The following is a 13,928-nucleotide window of genomic DNA, read 5'->3' on the forward strand; positions in this document are numbered from 1 at the left end:
GGTTTTGAACAATAATATATGTATAACCCAATGGAACTGCTTGTTGGATTTGGGAGGTGGGGAGGGGAGTGTGTGTGCTATAGAAAGGAAATTAGGACTATATCTCAAATTCATGAGGGGATCATGAATCATGTAACCATGGAAAAAATTCTAAATAAAAAAAATTAATTAAAAGATTCTTTCAGGTCCTTAACTTCTTTTTTATTTTATTTTTTTATTACATGTATTAAAGTCTAAAATTGGTTAACTGAGATTTCTTTCACCCTTGTAGTTTTACTCTCTATTTCCTCTTGTAATTCCTTTTTGAATTATATAAGAATATAAAAATTTATATGACATTGGTGCCTATATCTTTAGTGTTGATATTAATTCATTTTTCAAGGTACATTTTGAGCAATTAGATGGCACTATTGAAAGAGTGTCAGGCCTGGAGTCCAGAAGAATTGATCTTCCTGAGTCCAAATCTTGCATCGGACACTTATTGGCTATGTAATTCTGGGCAAGTCACTTAACCTTGTTTGTCTTAGTTTCCTTATCTGTAAAGTGAACTGGAAAAGGAAATGAAAATCATTCTACTATCTTTGCCAAGACAATCCCAAATGAGGTCATGGTCAAACATGACTGTAAAATGACTACAACAACAATATGGTATTTTTTTTTTATCGAAATGTAATTTCCCAGTTTGTTTCTTTTAATTAGGTCAGTTTTTTTAACTTTCTTTGCTTGAAATCATTACTATTTCCAATTATATGCCAACAAATTTAACAACTTAAGTGAAATAGAAGAATATTTACAAAATTATAAACTCCCTAGACTAACAGTGAAGGAAATAGAATATTTAAATAAACATTTTAGACAAAGAAATTGTAAATGAATGTAACATGTAATGAATGTAAATAAATGACCTTTCTAAGATAAAAATATCAAGTTGAGATGGATTTATAAGTGAATTTTACAAAACACTTAAAGATCAACTAATTACAATATTAAATATTATTAAATAAATTAAATTAATATTAAATAAATTATTTGGAATATTATATAAAAAAGAAATCTAATCAAACTACTTCTATGACATAAATATGTAGCTGATATGTAAACCAGGAAGAGCAAAAACAGAGAAAGAAAACTATAAACCAATTTCATTAATGAATATGGATGCAAAAATCCTAAATTAAATACTGGCTAAGAGACTACAATATATCACAAAGACACAATGATTATTGACATACAACTGATTACATCCATTAAAAAGGTAACAAAAATCATATATCAATAGATGCAGAAAAAGCTTTTGGCAAACTGCAATACTTATTCCTATCTGTTTCAAGTGTGTTTCTCTTAAACAACACATTGTTTGAGTCTGGTCTCCAATTCTGTCTACCACCCTCTTCTTTTTAATAAATAAGTTACTTAGTCATATTCATAATTATGGCTCTGTGAATTTCTCTCCGTCCTATCCTTTATACTAGTCCTCCCCATTTTTTATGCTATCACCTCTTTTAGAGTCTCTTTTGCATCACACTAATACCTCTATTCAATGACCCGATGGCTACCCTCACAAGGTTTGGCTGGTCTGTCGAAGCCGTTGCCAGGGTGTGGCCGCTGCTACATGCTAGCAGCTACTGGGAGCCACAAGTGAGAGCTGGGTGTCAGGTGGGGGTCAGAGGCTGGAGAGCTGCCCTAGGAGGGCATGACAAGCCCTCCATACTGGAGATACTACCCCCCCAAGCACCCCATACACCCCTGGTGAACAAGGGCTTTGCTCACCCAGCATGTGAAGACTGCTTCGGCGGAACAGGCGGAAGAAACCAATAAGAAGGTTCAACGGCTGAGATGGCAATGCAGCAAAGCACTGTGGAGTGCTTAGGGCGTGTTGGAGCACAAAAGACAACACAGCCATCCAATGCAGCTGAGGAAGTCTCCAGGTGTAATGACTTTTTGTACCACTGGACCCAGGCTTCCAACGCCGAGAGAGTGGGACTGTCTCTGTGCATCAACTTTTCCACTTAAATCTCCTTCATGCACAAGTATCTTTGTGCACACTCATCTACCCTAACCCCCTCTTCAAGACCTGCGGTGATGGGGGAGTGGGGACACAACAGATGGAGGTGACCACTGTCAGTTGTAGTCATGATCCTGCACGTAGGCGGCCCATGGACCAGTGGTAGCTAGGCCCTGTAGGGCAGCAGGGATGTTCAGCAGCATCCTGGGAAACTGAGCAGCCCTCTCTAGGACAGCACTGCTCACCCTAATCAAGAGAGGTGACTAGAAAAGGTGTCCCAAACATTGCCTGCCCTACAAACACCTGGTCAGCACACCGCGGTTGGCAGGTCATCCTTTTAAGCGGTCGAAATAAAAAGAAACAAAATACAAAGAAACTCCTACTAGGAGCACGGAACATCAGAATATTACTTGATAGAGAGAATACCCCAAGACCTGAGAGAAGAACAGCTCTAATCGGTAAAGAACTAGCATGATAACATCGACATCACAGCATTAAGTGAAACACACTTACCAGAACCCACCACTCAATACACCTTCTGGAAAGGTAGAGCCACAAATGAAAACAGAATCCATGGTGTTGGCCTGGCTATCAAGACCAGCTTGCTCAAACAGCTGCCATACTTGCCTGCAGACATCAACGAGAGGCTCATGAAGATCCGTTTACCTCTCAGCAAAGACTGGTATGCCACAATCATCAGCGCATATGCCCCAACACTGACTAGCACAGAGGAGACCATCAAGCAGTTCTACTCTGAACTTAGTGTCATCCTGCACTCAGTGCCCACAAATGACAAGCTGATACTACTGGGATACTTCAACACCCGCGTTGGCCAGGAACATGAAAGATGGAAAGGAGTGCTCGGCAAACATGGCATGGGCAAAATGAACAACAGCCTACTGCTACTCAACAAATGCTCAGAGTTCAAACTCACCATCACGAACACTGTGTTCAGAATGGCGAACAAATATAAAACAACATGGATGCACCCATGATCAAAACAGTGGCATCTCATTGATTACATCATTGTATGCTGGCGAGACATCCAGGATGTACAGATCACCAGAGCCATGAGAGGAGCTGAATGCTGGACAGACCACCGATTGGTTAGAGCGACTGTTCAAATGCGCATTGTGCCTCGCCATCCAAAACGTGCCCAGACAGTTCACGCATTTTACAGTGTGAGTCGTCTTAGAGATCCATCTTATTTGCAAACATTCCAGTCTTGCCTAGATGACAAACTGTCTACCAAGGGACCACTCACTGGGAGCTCAACCGAGAAATGGAACCAGTTCAGAGACGCACTGAAGGAAACATCAAAGGCAGTCCTAGGCCCCAAACAGCGCAACCACCAGGATTGGTTCGACGAGAACAACACTGCTATTGAAGACCTATTGAGCAAAAAGAACAAAGCCTTTATGTAGCGGCAAAATAACCCAAACTCTGCTCCTATAAAGGACAGATTCAAGCCTCTCCAAGCCACGGCACAGTGTGAGATCAGGAAGATGCAAGACTGATGGGAAAAAAAGGCAGAAGAAATCCAGCATTTTGCTAATACGAAAAACTACAAACAATTTTTCAGTGCCCTCAAGACTGTCTATGGGCCATTAAAACCCACCACCACTCCCTTGCTATCCTCTGACGGTGACACTCTCATAAAAGATAAAAAAGGCATCAGCAACAGGTGGAAAGAACTCTTCAGTCAGCTTCTCAACCGACCCTCTTCAGTCGACCAAAGTGCCCTTGACCAGATCCCCCAAAACCGCGCCACTGAACAACTTGACATCCCTCCTTCATTAGAGGATGTCTCTCCTTCAATAGAGGAAGTCCAAAAAGCCATTAAACAAAAGACTGTAGGCAAGGCACCCGGTAAAGACGGGATCCCAACCGAGGTGTACAAGGCCTTAAATGGAAAGGTGCTCCAGGCATTCCACATAGTGCTGACCAGCATATGGGAAGAGGAAGACATGCGCCCAGAACTCAGAGATGCCTCCATTGTAGCCCTAGACAAGAACAAAGGCACACAAGCAGCCTGTGACAACTACAGAGGCATCTCACCACTCTCCACTGCTGGAAAGATCCTTGCCCATGTTATACTCAACAGATTCCTGTCATCTGTTTCAGAGCAGAACCTGCCTGAATCACAATGTGGCTTCCTACCAGATCACAGCACCATCGACATGGTCTTCACAGTGAGACAAATGCAGGAAAAAATGCCTTGAGCAGAACCTGAGTCTCTACATTGTCTTCATAGACTTGACAAAGGCGTTTGACACATTGAACAGGGACACATTGTGGGTGATCCTCAGCAAGCTCGGTTGCCCAGAAAAATTCGTCAAACTGATCCAGCTCTTTCATGTCAACATGACGGGAAGTCCTATCTGGTGGAGAGACTTCCGATCGCTTCAACATCTCCAATGGTGTGAAACAAGGCTGCGTCCTTGCTCCGGTGCTATTCAACCTATACTTCATCCAAGTATTACGAAATGCTGTGAGGGATCTAGACCTGGGCGTCTACATCAAATACCGACTGGATGGTTCATTATTCAACCTTCGCCGCCTGACTGCAAAAACAAAGACAACAGAGAGACTCATCCTGGAAGCTCTCTTTACAGATGACTGTGCTCTCATGGCCCACCAAGAAAATCATCTCCAAACCATTGTGGACAGGTTCTCTATAGCATCAAAACTGTTTGGCCTGACTATTAGCCTCAGCAAAACAGAGGTGCTGTTCCAACCTGCACCAGGGAGGCCAACTAACCAGCCGTGCATTACAAGTGATGGCACACAGCTTTCTAACGTCAACACTTTCACTTGGTGCTGGGCAGCACCATCACCAACGACGGGTTCCTAGACCATGAGATCAATGCTAGGATCCAAAAGGCCAGCCAGGCACTCGGGCGGCTGCGCTGAAAAGTCCTCCAACACAGCGGTGTAAGCACTGTGACAGCTCAAAGTGTATAACGCAGTGGTCCTCAGCTCGCTCCTGTACGGTTGTGAGACATGGACACTGTACCGGAAGCACATGAAGCAGTTGGAGCAATTCCACCAACGCTCCCTCCAGTCAATCATGAGGATCCGATGTCAGGACCGAATCACCAACCAGGAAGTCCTCGACAGAGCCAACTCCACCAGCATAGAAGTAATGGTCCTCAAAACCTAGCTACGATTGTCTGGACACGTCGTCCTCATGGACCCACAGTGAATACCAAGACAGGTATTCTATGGTGAACTGTCAGCTGGACTCAGGAAACAAGGTCGACCAAAGAAAAGATTCAAGGATCAGCTAAAGTCAAACTTGAAGTGGGCTGGCATTACACCAAAGCAACTAGAACTTGCTGCCTCTGACAGAAGCAGCTGGAGAACCCACATTAACCATGCTGCCACCACCTTTGAAGATGAGCGACATCGACGTCTTGCCGCTGCACGTGAACACCGACACCAGGCCACAACCGCACCTCCCGTAACAACTGGCGTCCCATACCCTATGTTCCACAAACTTTGCGCCTCAGTCTTTGGACTTCAAAAGCCACATGAGGGTACATCAATAGATGATAATGCACAAAGACAATTGTCCTTCTCGGTCACCGAGAGACTACCACTAATACCTCTATTCTAGCCTTCCTTTTATTTTCTCCTTTCTCTAATATCTTTCGTTCTTATTTCCCTTTTAGGTAAGGGAAATTTTTTTTTTATTTTTTTAAATTTATTTTATTACTTTTTATTTTTATCTCCCTAGGTATATGTGTATTTTCCCCTCATTTAACCAGCTCAGATGAGAACAACATTCAAAGGTTGTCCAACCCCTCACCTCCTTGCTGTATAAGCTAGTCAATGCACACTCCATTTATGTGAGCTAAATTTCCCCATTCCTTGTCTCCCTCCTCCTCTCTCCAAATGTATTATTCTTTCCTTTACTTCATTCTTTTTGAGATCATCTAAAAATGTTAGAATAACTAGAATCTTACCCAGATCCTCCAATTAGAAATCCCTTAAAGCTGCTGTTGATGATAAAGTTTGAGGAGTTATGTGTATTATCTTCCCAGATAAAAATGTAAATAGTTCAACTCGGTTTAATCCTTTAATGATTTCTTGCTCATGTTTATCTTAAGTCCTTGGTTTGAATATCAAATTTTCTATTTAGCCCTAGTCTTTTCATCAGAAATGTTATTTCATTAAAAATCCTTTTTTCTCCTTTAGTATTTAGTATTTCACATTTTTGTTGAGTAGGTTATTGTTAGTGGTAATCCAACATTGTCTGCCTTCTGGAACACTATGTTCCAAGCTCTCCTCCTATTAATTAGTGTATTAGGGGAGTACTTCTTTAAATATTTTATGGCCCTGTAAGATTGCTAGGCAATCCTACACAACCCTACAGACCAATGAGAAATTTGTGATTCAGACTCTGCCTCCCTGGAGCCTCTTCCTCCCACTTTCAGTTAGATTTCAGATGGAGTCCAATTCAGTAATGAGTAAGTATCCTGATTTTGGTTTGATAACTCACTCAATCTGTACGTGTTGGAAGAAGGGCTTTATTTAGAAAATGGAAGTAAGGATATTCGAATGGGAGAAGGGGTTTAGAGTTTCCTTGATCTTAGTAGTCTTAAACAGCGAATAAAATTATAAAGTCCTAGATGAAAAGACAGGGATGGCAGGATTGAGGATCTTTGAGTTCTTTTAAAGGGAAAGTCAATAATAGCCAAGGGCCAAAGGAAAAGTCAGTACCTTTCAGGTGTCAGGAAAGAGAGGTTCAGGTATTTCTAGGTGCCAAGAGCTTTTGAGAAAGAGAGACAGAAGAAGTCTTTCCAGGCAGTTATGAATATCTTTTCAACTTCTTCCCAATGACATTCTCTTCCGGAATTCACCTTGACTGAAAGTTCTGCAAACTTGCGTACCCTTGCCTCTGTTTGCAGGCTTCCTTCATTTCACTTTTCCACATTAGTAGCTGTCAAGTTTTGCATGATTGTGAATTCACTTTTTGTGGTTGCTTGCTATATTTTTTTCCTTGATCTGAGAATTCTGGATTTTGTCAATAATGTTACTAGAGATTTCAATTTGGGATTTCTTTCAGAAGTTAGTTGATGGATTCTTTCAATATTTAATTTTCCTCTATTAATATGATATTTGAATAGACATGATTTTTTGAAATGTGATATTTATTTTTTCTGGTTTTATTTTTTTAAATTTATTTAGTCAATTTAGAACATTATTCCTTAGTTACAAGATTCATATTCTTTCCCTCCCTCTCCTCCTCCCATTCCTTCCAGTAGCTGACATGAAATTCCACTGGGTTTTACATGTGTCCTTGATCAGAACCTATTTCCATGTTGTTGATGTTTACACTACGATGATCATTTAGAGACTACATCCCCAGTAATAGCCCCCTAGACCCATGTAATTAACCAGTTGTTTTTCTCCAGTATTTCTACTTCCACAGTTTTTCCTCTGAATGTGGATAGTGTTCTTTCTTGTAAACCCTTCCAAGATGTTCAGGATAATTGCATTGCCATGAATGGAAAAGTCCATTACATTCGATTGTACCACAGTGTATCAGGCTCTGTGTACAATGTTCTCCTGACTATGCTCATTTCACTCTACATAACTTCCTGGAGGTTGTTCCAGTTCACATGGAATGCCTCCAGTTTATTATTCCTTTGAGCACAATAGTATTCTATCACCAATATATACCACAATTTGTTCAGCCATTCCCCAATTGAAGGGCATCCCCTCATTTCCCAATTTTTTGCCACCACAAAGAGCACAGCTATGAATATTCTCATACAAGTCTTCAGTGTAGATGCAGCCAGATACTGTGTTATCCTCCTTGTGGTTCCATGATATCTGAGTGACTTCTTCTCAGCAGCTTGTAATATTTTTTCCTTGGTCTGATTTTTCTTGAATTTTGGCAATAACATTCTTGGGTGTTGTCAGTTGGGGATTAAGTACAGGAGGTGATCTGTGGATTCATTCCATCTTCACTTTGACCTCCTGTTCTAGAATATTGGGGCAGTTTTCTTGGACAATTTCCTATAATATGATGTCCAGTCTTTTTCTTCTGTCATGGTCTTCTGGTAAACCAATGTTTCTTAAGTTGTCTCCACTGGAACAATTTTCTAAATCTTCTGTTTTGAGAATGAGGTGCTTTATATTTTCCTCAATTTTTTCATCCCTTTGATTTTGTTTTATAGTGTCCTGCTGCCTTGTGAAGTTGGTTGTTTGTAGTTGTTGTAGTCTTGATTTTAAAGACTGGATTTCATCCCTGACTTTTTGGTCATCCTCCTTTTGGTCAGATTTTCTTTGGAGGTCATCTTTCATCTTCTTTGCCTCAACTTTCATTTTCTTTGCCTCAGCTTTCATCTCCTCTTCCTCATCTTTCATCTCCCTTGCCTCATTTTCAAACTGGTTAATTTTGGCTTTCAAGACGCTATTTTCTTGTTTTACTTCAAGTGCCTCTGTCTCCAGATGACATCTTAGTTTTTAAGTTCTTTTCCCAGTTGTCTTCATCCTCTCTTGATTGTGTTTTGTATTGTAGTTTGAGTTCTCCAAAACCTCTATCCAATTCACTGGGGTTTCTGTTTTGTTTTTTTTTTTTTTTGCTTGGTGTTCCCTCATTGTTCTCTGTTACATTTGTTCTTTGTTCATTGCCGGTATAGAAGCTGTCGATTGTAATTTCTTTTTTTCATTTCCTGTTTTTTGCTCATATTTGTCCCTTCTTTACTCCCTGCAGTTGCTTGTACTCTTGCTCCTCTCATTTCTTTTGTGTGGTTTTGGGCTTTTCTTTCAGTTTTCACCCTTGGAGGTTTGTCAGCAAATCCCTCAGTGCAGTCTGTGGGGGAGGAGTGTTGGAGTTTGAGCTTCCCTTTCCTCTGAAGGATTTGATGGGATTACGTCCAACTGTGTTGAGCTTTATGTGCCCTGAGGCCAAAACCTCAGGAAGGGAAGGGGGGGGGCAATATGGAGTGTCTCCACTACTGTAACTAGGCTGCCCACTCTGAACTCTGTGCTTCTTCTCTAAATGCTTCACCACCACCTATGTTAGATGCTCTGAGACTGGCAGTGCTTTGTCCACAAGGCACTCCCTCCAGACTAGCACCTTTTCCCAACCCAGCCAGAGATTCCAGCCACTGCTGGAGGCTCAGTACTTTAGGTGGAGGGGGAGTCCTTGGACCTTCCTTCTTCCTTCACCTTAAATCCAAGTGTTCTCGAATTCAGGCTTTTTGGGGGTGTATTTTTTAAGTTGAGTCCAGAAGGAGGTTTCCTTAACTCTGTCCTATTGTTAGATTTGGTTTTCAGTCCGCTAGGAGCATTTTGTTTTTAATTGATTAGGAAGGGTTTTCAGAGTTCTGAACTTTCACCGGCTCTGTGCTGCCATCTTGACCACACATACCTGAAATATATTTAGGATCTCTTTTCATTCATGGTTTTCTGATAATCCAATGATTCTTAAATTGCCTCTCCTTAATCTCTTTTTTCAGTAAATTATTTTTCCTATGAGAGAAGAGACAAATTTATTATTGTTATTGTTAAATATTCTTTGGACTTTTTCTAGACTCTTTCATTAATGGAAGAATTTTGTAATCTGGATCGAGACATTGAAGGGTCTGCCAAACATTGGAAAAAATTTGTGGACTCAGAGTGTCCTGAAAAGGAGAAATTCCCCCAAGCATGGAAAAACAAGTCATCTCTACAAAAACTGTGTATGATGAGGGCAATGAGACCTGACCGAATGACATATGCTATGAGGTAAAGATCCAGGTTGGCAGGGAAGGTTTATTGTGGGAAGGACATCAAGACAATTAAGGAAATACTCACTAAGTAGGAGCCTCAGAGTCCCCACTTTATTCAAGACTCAAAACCATCCAAAGGAGGAGTTAGGACTCATTGAGTTTATGGTAAAATAACACTGCTTTGATACCTCTCAATCCCTTTGTTCCCCATAGAAGATAATTTTTTATATTCTATTACCATACCAATTTATTTTCTTAAGTTCCAAAAGAGGCAAATGGGGAATGTTTAGTAATCAGAATATGAACATGTAAAGCAGGAAATGGTTACACTTTGATCAACGTAGGACAAGAAGTTAGATAGTAGTGGAAAACTCAAACAATACTGAAACATCAATTTATTCTGAGGTTTCCTGGAACCTACAAATACATGTCCATGTCACATTCACCTACTTCCCATTACAGATCATTTAGTCTGATCCCCTCATTTTATAAATGAAAATGATATTTATACTGATATTTGTGCAGTGAAATGTTAAAGGAACTCCTATATTATCAGATTAAGTTCTTTAACCTCTGCTTTCCAGAATATGTACCAAGATTTTTGCTCTCTTCCATCACACATCATTGAATCACTCATCCCATACCTCAGTGAATTACTGGTGAAAATCTAGTCATTATTTCCACTTCATCTGGGTGAAATATGCCATCAGGACAGGTTCCTTTTTTCATATGCAATCCCAAACATCAAACCTGTAGGATTTAAATTAATGTCCAATTCTTCAAGTGTTATTTTTATAAAGCTTATTATCTGGCAAAACAGAACCAAGTGACTAAGTTTTTTCTACCTGCTCAAATTTCCCCATTCCACCAATATTGGAACAGGAAGGACAAAAAGAGAGCTGCACCTCCACTCAATTTATATCCTGTCTACATCAGCATGTAATGACTGGAAGTGAGTGAGGTTCTGGGAATAGTAGTTTTGCTGGGGATCATAGTTTTTAGAATAACAGTCTAATTACACAAACCTAAACACTCTCTAAGATCATGGTGTTCCTGAGAGAATTCATATCTTTCAGTTTTTACTCTTCACATTTGAAGAGTAAAAACTGAAAGATATGAATATGATAAGAGATTATATATAATATTATAATATAATATGATAAGATGTGAAGAGTAAAAACTGAAAGATATGAATATGATAAGATATTTTTTACTCTTTGGAATTCATCTGCAGTACCCAAGGACTTTGGGCATGAGCTGCTTTGTACTTCCTTCAAGTTTTAAATTATTTGATTCTATTAAATATAGTCAATATTCACTTCACATTCATATGTCAAGGAAAGATCAATAAATTATAACCTGGGAATCCTTGTTTCTAGTCCTCTTTCTACTATTAGCTATGTGTATAACCTTAGAAAAGTTACCTCCTCTGACTTGGCCTCTTCACCTACAAAATTACTATTTGATCTTATTTTTTTTCCTGGCAGAGATTTTGTGGAAGAAAAGCTAGGAAGCAAATATGTGGTGGGCAGAGCATTAGATCTCTCTACCTCTTTAGAAGAATCAGGGTCTGCAACTCCCATGTTCTTCATACTGTCGCCAGGTGTTGACCCACTGAAAGATGTGGAGAAGGAAGGTAAGAAGACCTTGCATCAGAACCAAACTCAAGTCAATATCATGGTCTTTATTATTTTTATTTAAAATGAAATAAATTAGTATTTCCATATGAAAAGTGGAACAGAAAAAAAGAGAATTATATATGAAACCAGAAATATAACATTACAACTTGCTTTTGCTTTGAATATTGTTATAATTAACAAGTAATTATTTTATTACAGTTTTAATGAAGTTTAATTTAAAGAAAAACAGCATAAAAGACAGAAAAAGCAGAATGAGCCAGTTTTAATGAGAATGTATTTACATTCAAGAAGGATAGTCAGGGATGAAGGAAACCAGTCAGCTCCTCTGGGACTCCAGATAGAATCAGGCACCCAAACCATTAAAATTTGATGGGTTTTTATAGGATTTTTAAATGGGTCAAACAGGATTAGGCAAAGAGGAAAGGGGAAAGAGAGTGAGGAGGCTGGACCCTATTATTGGTGCTGATTCATTCTAGTGTGGTGGAGGGTGGTGGGGAGAAGAAAGAAGGAACTGAGAGACATTCACACTCCCCACTAGCTTTTATTTTAACCAAGTGACTCATGGGATTTGAGCATTCCTGGGGCATCATTTAGTGGGGTAGGGAAGTTCATGGGGTCTTCACTCTGCCTTGAATCCCCACAAATGAAGTAAAACTTGTTCTATCAAGTTTAATCCACAGAAATCTGCCTCTGGTGCAAAATCCAAGGGTCTACCTGTGCTAGGAGTCAGTTATGTGGTAGTTTTATGAGCCTGTCCTGGTCTTAGTCCACCCAGAAACCTCAGTGGATCCAGATCCCCCAGAAATCCCAATAGTGTCAGGAGACAAAGTTCACAATTCCTTTCCCTGGCCTAATTAATATCTCTCTTTTCTATGGTGATGGATTGATTGTATCCTGTTCCTTAGGCAAGTTAATGTATCTGATCATTTTCCCTGTGTTACTGATCCAGACACACATGTGTACACACACACCACACCTCTCCCACCTCTGACAAATTAACAAATGGTGGAATAGAGAGGCATACACTCTTAGAATGAATGGAGTAGTGATAACAAAACAGGAAGAGAAGGAATGCAAAGGGGACAATTGTGGTACTTTATGTCATTGATGGAGGCTTTATAACCCAGCCCAGAGCATACAGGAGGTCAGCAAAGTTCTCCAGCTCCTGGTGCACAGGACATGATGGTAAGATTTGTCAGACATCCCATGCCACTTTCTGCAGAAAGTTATCTTAATGTCAGAGATCTGCTGTTCCAAGCTGCTTGTAGTCAAAAACCAAACAAAATAATGACAACACTAATTACTTTCATCTCAAATGCCAGTCAAGACTGCAAGTCTATCAGCTGCCACCTTGGAATCAGTAAAATTTGGACCCTCCTTTCCTCAGGCTTGGGCAAAGCTTGATAGACCTGACATCTATTTATTTATATATATTCTCATTGTTCATTATTTTATTCAATAAGGTTAACAAACTCCATCATAAATTTACCTGGTCACAAAAAGACTCTGCAAGTGTATTATATAATACCTTAGGTAGAAGCAAATAGTTGTTTTAACTTGCTTTTCTTCAATTATTAGTGATTTAGAACATTTTTTCACATGGCAATTGATATTGGATTTCTTCTTAGAAAATTGCTTGTTCATATCTTTGAACATTTTTCAATTGGGGAATGGGTTGCCACATACTCTTTCCCCCCCCCCCATGGTTACATGATTCTTCTTTTCTACCTCTCCTTTCCCCTCCCCCTACCAGAGAAAGCAATTTCACTGGGTTATATATGTATCATCACTCAAATCCTATTTCCATATTATTTGTTTTTGTAATAGAGTAATCATTGAAACCAAAACCCCAAATCATATACCCATAAAAACAAATGATAAAATCCTATCTTGTCTTATGGATTTCTACTCCCACAGTTCTTTCTCTAGACGTGGATAGCATTCTTTCTCATAAGTTCACAGTTGTCCAATGCAATGGATCATTGCATTGCTTTTAGTAGCAAAGTCAACTATATTTAATTGTTCCACAGTGTTTCACTTTGTGTGTATAATGTTCTCTTGGTTCTTCTCATCAGTTCCTTATGGTTCTTCCAGTTCATATAGAAATCCTCTAGTTCATGAAATAATATTCCATCACCATCATATATTACAATTTGTTCAGCCGTTCCCCAACTGAGGAATGTATTCTCATTTTCCAATTTTTTTTTGACAACTCAGAAAGTGTAGCTATAAATATTTTTGTACAAAAAGAACCTTTCCCTTTTTTTATCTCTTTGGGATACAAACCCAGTAGTGGTATTCCTGGATCAAAGGTCATGCATCCTTTTAAAGTCCTTTCCAAATTGCCTTCCAGACTTGTTGGGACAATTCACAACTTCATCAGCAATGTATTATTGTCCCAATTTTGTCACATCCCCTCCAACATTTATTATTTTCCTTTACTGTCATATTGGCCACTCTGCTAGGTATAAGGTGGTACCTCATAGTTGTTTTGATTTGCATTTCTCTAATCAGGAGTAATTTAGAACATTTTTCATATGATTATTGATGGTTTTG

The 13,928-nt window shown here is 39.6% G+C and overlaps 1 protein-coding gene across 11 annotated transcripts in view; it reads left to right on the top strand.

Annotated features, from left to right (window-relative positions):
• The window catches only part of DNAH9 (dynein axonemal heavy chain 9), a 755,194-nt gene that overhangs the window by 656,299 nt on the left and 84,967 nt on the right, over positions 1 to 13,928 (top strand). For all 11 annotated transcript variants that reach the window (XM_056817453.1, XM_056817454.1, XM_016430769.2 and 8 more), the window contains 2 exons: positions 9,555 to 9,748; positions 11,220 to 11,368. In XM_056817453.1, coding sequence (XP_056673431.1) covers positions 9,555 to 9,748; positions 11,220 to 11,368 — 343 coding nt within the window. The remainder of the gene's footprint in view (positions 1 to 9,554; positions 9,749 to 11,219; positions 11,369 to 13,928) is intronic.

The sequence above is a fragment of the Monodelphis domestica genome, chromosome 2, assembly GCF_027887165.1.
Source record: "Monodelphis domestica isolate mMonDom1 chromosome 2, mMonDom1.pri, whole genome shotgun sequence".
In the NCBI taxonomy this organism is placed as follows: domain Eukaryota; kingdom Metazoa; phylum Chordata; class Mammalia; order Didelphimorphia; family Didelphidae; genus Monodelphis; species Monodelphis domestica.